General features: G+C 44.5%; 1 protein-coding gene across 2 annotated transcripts in view; it reads left to right on the plus strand.

The window, feature by feature from the left end:
* CPAP (centrosome assembly and centriole elongation protein) overlaps positions 1 to 15,034 on the plus strand; it is a 94,214-nt gene that overhangs the window by 11,438 nt on the left and 67,742 nt on the right. For both annotated transcript variants that reach the window (XR_011319431.1, XM_069759066.1), the window contains exons 3-4: positions 3,712 to 3,835; positions 11,022 to 11,267. Coding sequence is in view for 1 of the 2 variants with exons in the window: in XM_069759066.1 (XP_069615167.1) it covers positions 3,712 to 3,835; positions 11,022 to 11,267 (370 nt within the window). In the remaining variant the exon portion in view is untranslated. The remainder of the gene's footprint in view (positions 1 to 3,711; positions 3,836 to 11,021; positions 11,268 to 15,034) is intronic.

Below are 15,034 nucleotides of genomic sequence, written 5' to 3' on the forward strand. Positions count from 1 at the left end.
TAGCCTTAGGGTTAGGGTTGGAATTAGGGTTGTGGGTAGGGTTGTGATTAGGGTTATGGCTACAGTTGGGATTAGGGTTAGGGGTGTGTTGGGCTTAGTGTTGGAGGTAGAATTGAGGGGTTTCCACTGTTTAGGCACATCAGGGGTCTCCAAACGCAACATGGCGCCACCATTGATTCCAGCCAATCTTGTATTCAAAAAGTCAAATGGTGCTCCCTCACTTCCGAGCCCCGACGTGCGCCCAAACAGTGGTTTACCCCCACATATGGGGTATCAGAATACTCAGGACAAACTGCACAACAATTATTGGGGTCCAATTTCTCCTGTTACCCTTGTGAAAATAAAAAATTGCTTGCTAAAACATCATTTTTGAGGAAAGAAAAATGATTTTTTATTTTCACGGCTCTGCGTTGTAAACGTCTGTGAAGCATTTGGGGGTTCAAAGTTCTCACAACATATCTAGATAAGTTCCTTGGGGGGTCTAGTTTCCAAAATGGGGTCACTTGTGGGGGGTTTCTACTGTTTAGGCACACCAGGGGCTCTGCAAACGCAACGTGACACCCGCAGACCATTCCATCAAAGTCTGCATTTCAAAACGTCACTACTTCACTTCCGAGCCCCGGCATGTGCCCAAACAGTAGTTTACCCCCACATATGAGGTATCCCCGTACTCAGAAGAAACTGGACAACAAATATTGGGGTCAAATTTCTCCTGTTACCCTTGGGAAAATAAAAAATTGTGGGCTAAAATATCATTTTTGAGAAAATAATTTTTTTTTTTATTTTCACTGCTCTGCATTATAAACTTCTGTGAAGCAGTTGGGGGTTCAAAGTGCTCACCACACATCTAGATTAGTTCCTTTGGGGGTCTAGTTTCCAAAATGGGGTCATTTGTGGGGGATCTCCAATGTTTAGGCACACAGGGGCTCTCCAAACGTGACATGGTGTCCGCTAATGATTGGAGCTAATTTTCCATTTAAAAAGCCAAATGGCGTGCCTTCCTTTCCGAGCCCTGCCGTGCGCCCAAACAGTGGTTTACCCCCACATATGGGGTATTAGCGTATTCAGGACAAACTGGACAACAACATTTGGGGTCCAATTTCTCCTATTACCCTTGGCAAAATAGGAAATTCCAGGCTAAAAAATCATTTTTGAGGAAAGAAAAATTTATTTTTTATTTTCATGGCTCTGCGTTATAAACTTATGTGAAGCACCTGGCGGTTTAAAGTGCTCAATATGCATCTAGATAAGTTCCTTGGGGGGGTCTAGTTTCCAAAATGGGGTCACTTGTGGGGGAGCTCCAATGTTTAGGCACATAGGGGCTCTCCAAACGCGACATGGTGTCCGCTAACAATTGGAGCTAATATTTCATTCAAAAAGTCAAATGGCGCTCCTTTGCTTCCGAGCCTTACCATGTGCCCAAACAGTGGTTTACCCCCACATGTGAGATATCGGTGTATTCAGGAGAAATTGCCCAACAAATTTTAGTATCCATTTTATCCTTTTTCCCATGTGAAAATGAAAAAATTGAGGCTAAAATAATTTTTTTGTGAAAAAAAAGTACTTTTTCATTTTTACGGATCAATTTGTGAAGCACCTGGGGGTTTAAAGTGCTCACTATGCATCTAGATAAGTTCCTTGGGGCGTCTAGTTTCCAAAATGGGGTCACTTGTGGGGGAGCTCCAATTTTTAGGCACACGGGGGCTCTCCAAACGTGACATGGTGTCCGCTAAAAAGTGGAGCCAATTTTTCATTCAAAAAATCAAATGGCGCTCCTTCCCTTCCAAGCCCTGCCGTGCGCCCAAACAGTGGTTTACCCCCACATATGAGGTATCGGCGTACTCAGGACAAATTGGACAACAACGTTGTTGGTTCAGTTTCTCCTTTTACCATTGGGAAAATAAAAAAATTGTTGCTAAAATATCATTTTTGTGACTAAAAAGTTAAATGTTCATTTTTTCCTTCCATGTTGCTTCTGCTGCTGTGAAGCACCTGAAGGGTTAATAAACTTCTTGAATGTGGTTTTGAGCACCTTGAGGGGTGCAGTTTTTAGAATGGTGTCACTTTTGTGTATTTTCACCCATATAGACCCCTCAAACTGACTTCAAATGTGAGGTGGTCCCTAAGAAAATGGTTTTGTAAATTTCATTGTAAAAATGAGAAATCGCTGGTCAAATTTTAACCCTTATAACTTCCTAGCAAAAAAAAAAATTTTGTTTCCAAAATTGTGCTGATGTAAAGTAGACATGTGGGAAATGTTATTTATTAACTATTTTGTGTCACATAACTCTCTGGTTTAACAGAATAAAAATTCAAAATGTGAAAATTGTGAAATTTTAAAAATTTTCGCCAAATTTCCGTTTTTATCACAAATAAACGCAGAATTTATTGACCTAAATTTACCACTAACATGAAGCCCAATATCTCACGAAAAAACAATCTCAGAACCGCTAGGATCCGTTGAAGCGTTCCCGAGTTATTTCCTCATAAAGGGACACTGGTCAAAATTGCAAAAAACGGCCAGGTTATTAAGGTCAAAATAGGCTGGGTCATGAAGGGGTTAAACCTGACAGTACACACCTTTGAAGTGAAAACCATTCCCGGTGACTACCTCTTGAAGCTCATCAAGAGAATGCCAAGAGTGTGCAAAGCAGTCATCAAAGCAGAACCTAGAATATAAGACATTAATTTCAGTTGTTCCACACTTTTTTGTTAAGTATAGAATTCCACATGTGTTAATTCATAGTTTTGATGCCTTCAGTGTGAATGTACAATTTTCATAGCCATGAAAATACAGAAAAATCTTTAAATGAGGTGTGTCCAAACTTTGGTCTGTACTGTGTGTGTGTATATATATATATATATATATATATATATATATATATATGTATATATATGTATATATAAAAAAAAAATTTCTGATAGGAGACAAAAAATGTTTCCCCATCTTTATTTCTCTTAGTCCAGCAAAAAAAAAAAATAGCACTTGGGAAGGGATTTTTTTTTCAGGGACCCATAGACTTTCATTGCTGAGTTTGATCCGACTCTCAGATCAACATCAGTCTTGTGTCTACAATTTTGAATGGACCACTCTGTCCACAAAAAATTACAACATGTGAAGAGCAGCATAGACTTTCATGGGTGAAAAACTGACGTCTGAATGAACCCTAAAACATAAATATTTGTAATGCAGGATTCTGTCTCTGATTCCGGCTGCTCTGGTTCAAGCAGCATGAATCAGCAGACAAGGTTCCCTTTAAAGGGAACCTGTCACCTGAATTTGGCGGGACTGGTTTTGGGTCATATGGGCGGATTTTTCGGGTGTTTGATTCACCCTTTCTTTACCCGCTGGCTGCATGCTGGCTGCAATATTGGATTGAAGTTCATTCTCTGTCCTCCGTAGTACATGCCTGTGCAAAGCAATCTTGCCTTGTGCAGGCATGTACTACGGAAGACAGAGAATGAACTTCAATCCAATATTGCAGCCAGCATGCAGCCAGCGGGTAAAGAAAGGGTGAATCAAACACCCGAAAACTCCGCCCATATGACCCAAAACCAGTCCCGCCAAATTCAGGTGACAGGTTCCCTTTAAGGTAACACACCTTTTGTGTTTGTATGTAAATTGTGCCATTTGTTTGCATCTGCCATCTTTTCAGCAGTCTGTATTACACAACACATCATTAAACCTGACATTGTATGTTTCTTTTGTAGCTTAAAGAAATGCAACAGCAGAAACAAGAGCAGTTAAAGCAGCAGCAAATGGAGCAGCTACATAAGCTCATGGAGGAGCAAAAAATGCTACTTAATTTAGTGTCTCGGCAGCCACCATACTCTGGTATGTATCCCCCTTATTCGTGTGATATGGTTTCAGTTATCACAGGTGGGTGTGGATTCTTGTTATAAAAACTGGGCAGACATGTTTTAAAATAAAATACGCCCATCTGAACCAACCCATAGTCCTCAAAACACAAGAAGGCATGCACCTGAATGAGTGGTCTATAACGTGTGAGCTGTGATATAGCCAGGTGCATAAGACCTGAGAGTTAGAGAGCAGCTCCAAGGAGCCTCTCTTGCTCTTCAAGTTGCTTTCCATGAATGTAATACAATAGACCCTGTCATGTAATTCAAATGGTATCTCATCCTAGTCACGTGTCAGGACAAAACTGCAGTCTGAAGGAACGCTCTTGAGACCTGTGTCTCAATAACAGACTAGTGTAAGCACACATACCGGAGCTGCTGTAGAACTACAAGACCTAGAAGATATAAATCTTGGGTGAATCAGGGCTGAGGCTGGATAAAAAATCCTTTGTGCCCAGTCAGCGAGTAGATTTTTCTTCCCTTGCACAGGTATATGTGCTTTTGATAGAGCTCCTCTGTCAGTTGAGACACAGGTCTTGAGAGCTGTTACCTTCAGGCTGCAGTCTGTCCTGACAACTGACTAATGCTATGTTCACATGTCCAGTAATATTCCGTTAGAATGGATCAAGCAGCAGTCCATTGGTAAAAGTTGTGCAGACACAACCTTTTTAGTCTGCTTTTAAAAAAATGATCTCTTGATCTCTGCTGGATACGTTTTTTTTAACATTGAAGTTTATGGAAAACAAGTCTGTTGAAATATCCATCCATTGTCTTCCATTTCTAAAGGATTCCGCAAGCAAAAACCGGATACGTTTGAAATGGGAGAACGATGGATGGCTAATTAACAGATCCGTTATCCATAGACTTCAATGTTAAAACAAAAAAAAAAACTGATCTGGGTGAGAGCATTTTTTTTTTTTTTTTTTAAAAAGGACCAAACAGTTGTCTGCACAACTTTTTTGCCAACGGATTGCTGCTGGATTCATTCTGACAGATCATTACTGGACATGTGAACACAGCCTAAGACTGGCTGCCGTTTGAATTATGTGATGGGCCATTTTATTACATTCTTGGAGGACCCCTTTAGTTTACCCGGCACATCTTGCATCATGGGGACCATCATTTGACTGTAATGGACAGTGTGCAATGCTTTCTTTTCTGTGATGGCACTAAAGAGGAATGAAACACTCATTGAGGGGGATCTCCAGTTGTTTACAGATAATTGCTGATGCTTATTGTCAGGGGAACCTTCATGATTGTCCAAAGATTACGCAACCTTTAAAACTGACAGTCAATAAGGCAACTGTATATTCTGCCATCCAATATAAAGACAAAAGGCCAACATCACATGGTGATGTCTTTGCCACGTGGGTTTTTTTTTTGCCTTCCTCTGGGTCAACATGTTAGGGCATGTTAGGTTAGGTTATGGGTTGAACTAGATGGACTTAAAGTCTTCCTTCAACCTTAATAACTATGTTACTATCACCGATAAAATCCTGGCAGTTTAAATACATTTTCATTATAATCAGGTAACAAACAGGACAGAGTTCGGTTTTGACGCGTTTCAACTTGAATAGTTTTAATCGAAATGTGTCCTGTTTGTGACTCGATTTTAATGAAAGTGTAATAAAGCTGCCAAGATTTTATCTGAGATGCCGGCCTTTTGTCTTTATATTGGATTTTCTTGCCTTGGCTGAGGAGCTTGCTGGACCTCCGAAACTTATGCTATGGTGGATACCTACAACGGTGAGCTCATCTAGTTTCTGCTTTTTCCTGTATTTTGCCATACTGTTATAAGAGACCAGTCTTGTTCTTTGATAATAAACACATGGAACTTGTCGTCATATGACAAAATTGATATAAGGAGTTGTTTGGAAAGTTTGCACTCATTCTGTGCAACATTGACAAATTTTGAAAGCGATTGCCCACTATTCCCTGTTCTGGTGGTCGGTCACTTGACTACATGTATGCGAGTCTCATATTTGTGGTCACTCATGTGACGACTACAGTCAGCAGGCTCATCAACAAGCGTCTCATCACCGGCTGGGGCTAATTGCATTCTTCATGGTTTAGAAATGAAAAGGTTCATACAACGGAAACATAATATAACTCTGTCTGGTGACTTACCCATAGCTATTGAACTCCGGCAATTAACGAACGGCACGCCTGAGGCCTGCAGTGAATTTCTGGTGGTTTTTGCTGGAGATTGACAGACCAAGCTCCTGTGGCTTGCACGGCTTGTGTGTAGTAAGCCGGATAGACCAGAGTGACTACAACTCTATACATGGGTTGTTATAGCAATGCCCGTATAACCGAAAACATCCGAGTAATAGGAAGCAGAAATGTCACTGGATATGTTATAATGGGAATGTGTAATATTGTCAATATTCATACAATATTCATACATTTACTTTGTGCACCCCGTTTTAGTATACGTTTGATCCATTGGTAATACCTCAAAAAATAATGTACCGTAATAATGTTTCTGATGTAGTCATTACTATAACTACAGCGCCTCATGGAGTTCATAAATCATCACTGAAGCCTTTGGGTGGATTTGTTTTGTACGATTATCAAGAATGAATAATCCTAGGAATGTTCTTTTCCTGATAAAGCAGGCTGTGCATCACCTGATGAATGAGCAAAACACTTGTTCGTCGGGTGAAATCCTTCTTCCTTACTTACATCCATCGTTCTCGGCAGCACATCATCTTGTATAAACAGGACACATGCTGCTAAGAATAAAACTGTTCTCTGCACATAGACAATCCATTACTGATCACACTGCGCAGTTGGACTATACAGGCTGTTTAACAACCACATTTCAGATTCTATGATCGGAATAGCAATAGTGGAATTCCTTTAAGGGAAAAGGGAGAGAAGATGGCGCTTTCTGAGCCTAGTAAGTTAAAAAAAAAAAAGTTTAAAATAAAAAAGGAATTTGCTCACCTGATGGAGTTGTGCATATTTGAGCACAAATCCTAAAAATGCATGAAATAAATGCAATAGTTGCAGCCGGCCTTGTGTGCTGATGGAAATTCTTCCAAGGGAGTTCAGACAGGGCATAATGAGGGTGAAGATACCAGGTGAAGGGCATTCCCACATTAGCACGTTACCAAAAAACTACCAGAAGGTTAAAATAATTTATCTAAAAACGCAACACATTTCAGCTGTATCCAGCCTTTTGACGAATGCTAAATACAGCCAAAATGTGGTGTTTTTAAATTTATATTTTATTCTTCTTGCACTTTTTTGATAATTTGATTACATCTGCTACCGTGGGTGCGCCCATCACCTGGTATCTTGATCCTCATGTCAGTAGTCATGTACCAGCCACCGTTGGCCAGTGTAAACTCTAAGAAATGTTCCAATATGTTGTTACAGTGCACTTGCGTGTCCAGTGCTCCATTCTAGTAGGGGATATTGGACACGTTCTCATGGGTGAGAAGACCTGATCAGACTCTTATCACCTATCCCTGGCTCCCCTACTTATTGAAGAGGGTAGCACCACTACAGAGTTTGTGTTTTGCCATTCCATTAGATAAGTCTGCATAGGCACTTTATACACCAAAGGTAGATCAGGGTGGGGGAATTAATTTTCCAAAGGGGGCTCATCACAGACTGTGACTGTTGTGGAAGGCCAATCCAACTGACCAAGCTTAATTCTGCTCCCCACAGTCCCCACACAAAGTATGATGTCCCCACACAGCCCCTCAAAAAGTGTAATGTCCACACAAACAGGGCTGTGGAGTCGGTAAGTCAAACCTCTGACTCCTCAGTTTCCTTGACTCCGACACCACAGCCATGGTCACTACTGAGCATTTCTATGAAGTGCAGCACAGATTCATCTCAACTTAAAGCCGATCCTTAGATCAGGAACAGAACAGACATTTATAGGACATTTCAGAACTTTCCCAAATTATTATGAAAACATTTACAGCACATACTCCACTGAACTACTGTACGCAATGTATTATATATTTTAGGAGTTGGTCCATTTTATGCTGACTGTGATTCCACCAAAATGGACACCAACTCCACAGCCCTGCCCACAAACCCTCTTATGCAGTATAACATACCCTCACACTGAATGACAACCTCACACAGTATGATGTCCCCACGAAGCCCACCAAACTGTATGATGTCCCCACACAGTATTATAACCTCACACAGCATATCCCCACACAGATCCCCTACACCAAGGGTGGGGAACCTTTTTCGGGCCGGGGGACATTTGGAAATTTCTACGATCATCGGCGACCACATAAAAATGATCACCTTGAAAATTACCCTGGTATATTTAGTCAAACAATTACCGTAATTATGGTAATTCACCCTTAATGTGACGGCTGGAGCTGCTTCTCTTTGCTGCAGCTGTGATTTTAGGTGATGCTGATCATGTTGCTTCTCAGTTACTTTTCCAGGGGTGGTACGAAGATCACAGGGGGGCACAGAAATCACAAGGGGGGGGGGGCACAAAGATCAAAGGAGGGCACATAGCTGGGGGGCACGGAGATCACGGAGGGGCACAAAGATCAAAGGAGGGCACATAGCTGGGGGGCACGGAGATCACGGAGGGGCACAAAGATCAAAGGAGGGCACATAGCTGGGGGACACAGATCACGGCGGGGCACATAGCTGGAGGGGACAGATCACAGGGGACACAGATCACATGGGAGTACAAATATTACAGGGGGATACATAGCAGGGGGCACAGGGATCACGGGGGGCACAAAGCAGGGAGCCACAGAGATCACAGGGATGCACATAGCTGGCAGGCACAGAGAGGGCATGTAGCTGGAGAGCACAGAAATAACTGGGGGGCACAAAGATCAAGGGAGGGCACGTAGCTGCGGGGAACAGAGATCGCAGAGGGGCACATAGCTGAGGGGAACATAGCTGGAGGGGACAGATCACATGGGAGCACAAATATTGCAGGGGTACATAGCAGGGGGTACAGGGATCACAGGGGGGCACAAAGCTGGGAGCCACAGAGATCACAGGGCTGCACGTAGCTGGGGGGCACAGATCACAGGGAGGCATATAGCTGGAGGGCACAGATCACAGGGGGTAAATAGCTGGGAGGCACAGATCACAGGGGGCATATAGCTGGAGGGGCAGAGAGATCACGGGGAAAAGATCACAGGGGGGCACATATCTGAGAGGCACAGAAATCACGGGGCATATAGCTATGGAGGCGGAGAGATCACGGGGAACAGATCGCTGGGGGCACAGAAATCATAGGGGGCACAGATGACACGGATGCACATAGATCACAGGGGGCTTATAGTTGGGGGGAGCAAAAAGATCATATTGGGGCACATAGCTGAGGGGCACAGGGTTACAGGGGGACATATAGCCGGAGGGGACAGAACTCACAGAGGGTACATAGCTGGGGGCACAGATTACAGGGGGCATATAGCTGGGGGCATAGATGACGGGCATATAGCTGGAGGGCACAGAACTCACGGGGAACAGATCACAGGTGGCTACATAGCTGGGGGCACAGAGATCACAGGGGGCATATAGCTGGAGGGCACAGATATCACAGTGGGGCATATAGCTGCAGGGGGCAGAGAGGTCACAAGGGTACACAGATCATAGGGGGCATATAGCTGGAGGGCACAAATATCTCGGGGGCATATAGTTGCAGGGGCAGAGAGGTCACGTGGGAACAGATCACTGAGGGGCACAATTCACAGGGTGCACATAGCTGGGGTGATGAATCACAGTAGGGGCACAGAGGTGACATGGCGGCACATAGCTGGGAGGCACAGAAATCACAGTGGGCTTATTGTTGGGGGAGCAAAGAGATCATATTGGGGCACATAGCGGGGTGCACATAGATCACGGGGCACATAGCTGGGGGACACAGAGATGACATGGGAGCACATAGCTGGGAGGCACAGAGATCACATAGGGCTTATAGTTGGGGCAGCAAAGAAATCATATTGGGGCACAGATCACGGGGCACATAGATGAGGGGCACAGAGATGACATGGGGGCACATAGCTGGAAGGCAAAGAGATCATATTTGGGCACAGAGATCACAGTGGGCACACAGATTAGCTGAGGGACACATATCACCTGCAGAGCTGCTAGCACAGAGATTGCTCTGGACTCTGGCTGCAGCAGCTCCTCTTCCGGAACAGTAGGACGGGAGCGCATCTGGCGCTGGCCCTGTCAACCCCAACGCTAACCCCGCCCACCCCAATGACACCGTTCATGTGCAGGGCAGGCAGCGTTCAGTGATGAACGCTGTGTGCCGTGCACTTGGAGCTAAAGGCCAGCAGGATGCGGCTGCCGCCCGGACATTGCTGACTCCAGGGACCTTCCCACGGGCCGGAGGTTCCCCACCCCTGCCCTACACAATATGTACCCCAAAAAAACCTACACACTATGATGTCCCTTATGGCAGAGCATGATGCCCCTTCAATGTCCCACAATGTACTGTGAATTAGAAAAAAAATAATTGTAGCTGCTGCAAAGGAGGCGGCCACGTGGTGTGGGACATCACTGAATTCAGTTCTTCGGCTGTCCCAATCCACAGGCTGCACTGTAACACCGAAACGGCTGCATTTGGCCCTTGGGCCTCACTTTGCCCAGGTCTGGTGTAGATGGTTTTTACATCTAATGGCAATGTTGCTTCATCTTGATTCTTTGTTGGATTAGGAAATGTCACTGTCCACAAGAAGCCTTACCCCTCAGATCCCAGTCTAGGCCTCTCACCTAGCCAAATCAGATCTCATACTTTGCACTGATGAGGGCAGTGCCCCGAAACACCGTGTCTGTAAATTGAGATTCTGATTTGGCTTTTATCCTAAGTCATTGAAAGTCTCGTTAAAGGGTCGATAGTGACTTGTAGGATTCACTGCTTCCTATAGGTGGCACTAGAGTTCAAGCCCTCTTCCTCTCTGAAGAGACAATTTGCATGTTTTGGATAGGAAAGAAATGGTTTAAAAATGTATAAATAAAAGTTGTTTCCAAAGTCAGTTGTTGCCCAAATGTCCTGATAGGTCATACGGATGTAATACAGGGCGACAAGAGAAAAATGGGGCAATGACTTTTTAAACATTCTAAACACTGTTACTACCAGAACACTGTTTGCTGACTACTGCTCAGAGAGAATTGGAGTCAATTTGAGACATTTTATACTGTTACAGAGCACGAGCAGCAGAGCCTCATATCTGGACAAGTTGGCAGCTCAATGTCCCCAAAACATCCTTCGCGCCTCATGTCCCCAGTCAGTGGAAACATCCCCAGAGATTCTGCATACAAGAGGCAGGAACTGCTCGCCAAAGACAGAAGTCCATCTCGGCCGCCTTCTCTTTCTGTTCGAGAACTTAGTCCTGAAAAGTCCAAAACGCTAGAGGAGTTGTTAAATGAGGAGGACGCTGAAGATTACTCCGGTAAGTAAAATTCAGCCTTGTTTTGTCTTGGGACTCAATAAATATTTGTGGATGGTATATATGTCTAGAAGAGACCATGCATAGTTACGTGTTGCTCACCTTTTGGGGCAATGTTTTTACTTAAATCTGTGTCTTTTGGTGTAAGAATTATTTTTGTAATTGGGTTTCATTAAACCCTTAATGACCGCCGATATGCCTTTTAACGGCAGAAGTTAAGGGAGCTTATGCCTCGGTGCAGCTTTTTAACGGCGCTGAGAAATAAGTGTATAGCGCCCCCCGGACTCGGAATTTCTCCAGGGTCTTGGCTACCTGGGGTAGCTGAGACCCCAGAGAACATGATTCGGGTTGGTTTTTACCGACCCCAGTGTTGCGATCGCCGTTATTAATGGAATAACGGCGACTGCCAAAAAAAAAAGAAGTCACATTTCCCATTTAATTTCTCTCCTTTGATGTGATCGCACATCAGTGGAGAGAAAAATGGGGTTCTCCCCCCGGGCCGCCGGCGTCATCTCCCAGGAAGAAAATGTTTTCTATTAGACCCTATCACAGTGATCAAGATGAACTATCACAGTGATCAAAATAAAAAAAATAGTAAATCAAACCCCTCTTTATCACCCCTTAGTTAGGTAAAACTAATGAAATAAAAAAAGTATTTTTTTCCATTAGAGTTGGGGCTAGGGTTGGGATTAGGGTTAGGGGTGTGTTAGGGTTAGGTTTGTGGTTAGGGTTGGGATTAGAGTTAGGTTTGTGGTTAGGGTTATGGTTGGGGTTAGGGGACTGGTTACGGTTGTGGTTAGGGTTGTGATTATGGTTAAGGTTGGGATTAGGGGTGTGTTAGGGTTAGGTTTGTGGTTAGGGTTAGGTTTGTGGTTAGTGGTGTGTTGTGGAAAGGGTTGTGGTTAGGGTTGGGAATAGGGTTAGAGGTGTGTTGGGGTTATGGTTATTATTATTATTATTATTATTTATTGTTATAGCGCCATTTATTCCATGGCGCTTTACATGTGAGGAGGGGTATACATAATAAAAACAAGTACAATAATCTTAAACAATACAAGTCATAACTGGTACAGGAGGAGTGAGGACCCTGCCCGCGAAGGCTCACAATCTACAAGGGATGGGTGAGAATACAGTAGGCGAGGATAGAGCTGGTCATGCAGCGGTTTGGTCGATCGGTGGTTACTGCAGGTTGTAGGCTTGTCGGACGAGGTGGGTCTTCAGGCTCTTTTTGAAGGTTTCGATGGGTAGGCGAGAGTCTGATGTGTTGTGGTAGAGGGTTCCAGAGTAGGGGTGAGGCGAGAGAGAAATCTTGTATGTGATTGTGGGAAGAGGAGATAAGGGGGGAGTAGAGAAGGAGATCTTGTGAGGATCGGAGGTTGCGTGTAGGTAAGTACCGGGAGACGAGGTCACAGATGTATGGAGGAGACAGGTTGTGGATGGCTTTGTACGTCATGGTTAGGGTTTTGGAGTGGAGTCTCTGGGCAATGGGGAGCCAGTGAAGGGATTGACAGAGGGGAGAGGCCGGGGAATAGCGGGGGGACAGGTGGATTAGTCGGGCAGCAGAGTTTAGAATAGATTGGAGGGGTGCGAGAGAGTTAGAGGGGAGGCCACAGAGCAGGAGGTTGTAGTAGTCAAGGCGAGAGATGATGAGGGCATGGACTAGGGTTTTTGCAGATTCATGGTTGAGGAATGAACAGATTCGTGAAATATTTTTGAGTTGAAGTCGGCAGGAAGTGGAAAGGGCTTGGATATGTGGTTTGAAGGAGAGATCAGCATCAAGGATTACCCCGAGGCAGCGAGCTTGTGGGACTGGGGAGAGTGGGCAGCCATTTACTGTAATGGATAGGTTCGTTGGGGGGGTCGCGTGAGATGGGGGAAAGATGATGAATTCTGTTTTGTCCATGTTAAGTTTCAGAAATCTAGCGGAGAAGAAGGATGAAATAGTGGACAGACATTGAGGGATTCTGGTTAGTAGGGAGGTGATATCTGGTCCAGAGATGTAGATCTGTGTGTCATCAGCATAGAGGTGATACTGAAAACCGTGAGATTCTATGAGCTGTCCCAGGCCAAAGGTGTAAATGGAGAAGAGCAGGGGCCCTAGAACTGAACCTTGTGGAACTCCGACAGATAGGGGGCGAGGTGAGGAGGTGGTGTGTGAGTGGGAGACGCTGAATGTCCGGTCTGTTAGGTATGATGAGATCCAGGATAGGGCCAAGTCTGTGATGCCAACGGATGAGAGGGTCTGTAATAATAGGGAATGGTCCACTGTGTCAAAGGCAGCCGACAGGTCGAGGAGGAGGAGGACAGAGTAGTGTCGCTTGCTCTTGGCGGTTAATAGGTCATTGGTGACCTTAGTTAGGGCAGTTTCAGTGGAATGGTGTGACCGGAAGCCAGAATGTAAGTGGTCAAAGAGGGAGCAAGAAGTTGGTTGTTTAGAATTGGGGGGTTCCACTGTTTAGGGGGTCTCCAAACACGACATTTCGCCACCATTGATTCCAGCCAATTTTGCATTCAAAAAGTCACACTGTGCTCCCTCCTGAGCCATGCTATGCGCCTTAACAGTGGCTTTCCCCCCCCCCATACAGGGTATTGGCGTACTCAGGAGAAATTGCACAACAAATTCTATGGCCCATTTTCTCCTGACCACAGAAGAAAATGAACCACAGAGAAAAAACAGCAAGACACAAATGAGCAAACAAAGAATAGCAAAGTATTGAAGCGTTCTTATTGTGGTCAGAATAGATGATATAACTATATAAATATAAAAGGCAAGACATTGAAAATATGGATAAAAGAATGAATAATAAATGAACAATAAATAAAAATGTTGCCACAAAGGGAATTCAGACCGTGAGTGGTTCTGACAATATATTGTAAATTAAAGGATCACTGTGTGAGAAAGATCACATAGCGGGAATATTGGGAATATTTCCCCAGTATGGGTGTAACAGAATGTTTGTGCCCCATGTTTTGGCTTTACAGCAGAGGCCCGTCATTTAAAACTACCCATCCTAGAGGGAGCCAAAGTCGACAGGTTCCACCTGTCAGTGCGATCAACTCTCATTCGTTATCTAGTTTTGGCCTTTAACTCAGTTTGATCCCCATGAAATCCATAGTTTTTTTTTTTTGTCTCCGCTATTTTCAATTTCATTTACTTTTCCCTTTTTCTCCTTCCATCCTCCTCTCTGGATACACACTTATTTTATACATTGCTTCCACTCTATTTCTTTTCTAACAATCACAATGGTGTTTCTTCATACAGCCCTGTCCCATTTACGTCGCTCTTTTTTTTTGTGTGTGTGTATTCCAGACCTGCTCTAAGCCCACTTTGCCATTCTGAAGGAGTACTGTATATACTTGAGTATAAGCCGACCCGAGTATAAGCCTAGGCACCTACTTTTGCCATGGAAAACTGGCTAAACTTATTGACTCGAGTATAAGCTGGGTATGTATTGTCCCCTATCCCTGTCCTGCTATGCGTGGCTCCCCCTCCCCTGTCCTGGTATGAATGCCTCCCCCGTTCCTTCCCTGTGTGCGTGGCTCCCCCTCCCCTGTCCTGGTATGAATGCCTCCCCCGTTCCTTCCCTGTATGCGTGGCTCCCCCTCCCCTGTCCTGGTATGAATACCTCCCCCCATTATGCGTGCCTCCTTATCCCCTATCGCTGTGTGCCTGTTTCCTATTAAAAAAAAAAACAAAACAAAACATCATACTCACCTACCTGCGCGTCCTCGGTGCTGGCACTGCATCTCGTTCCAGCCGCTGACGCCTG

This window comes from Ranitomeya imitator, chromosome 3, assembly GCF_032444005.1.
Source record: "Ranitomeya imitator isolate aRanImi1 chromosome 3, aRanImi1.pri, whole genome shotgun sequence".
NCBI lineage: Eukaryota > Metazoa > Chordata > Amphibia > Anura > Dendrobatidae > Ranitomeya > Ranitomeya imitator.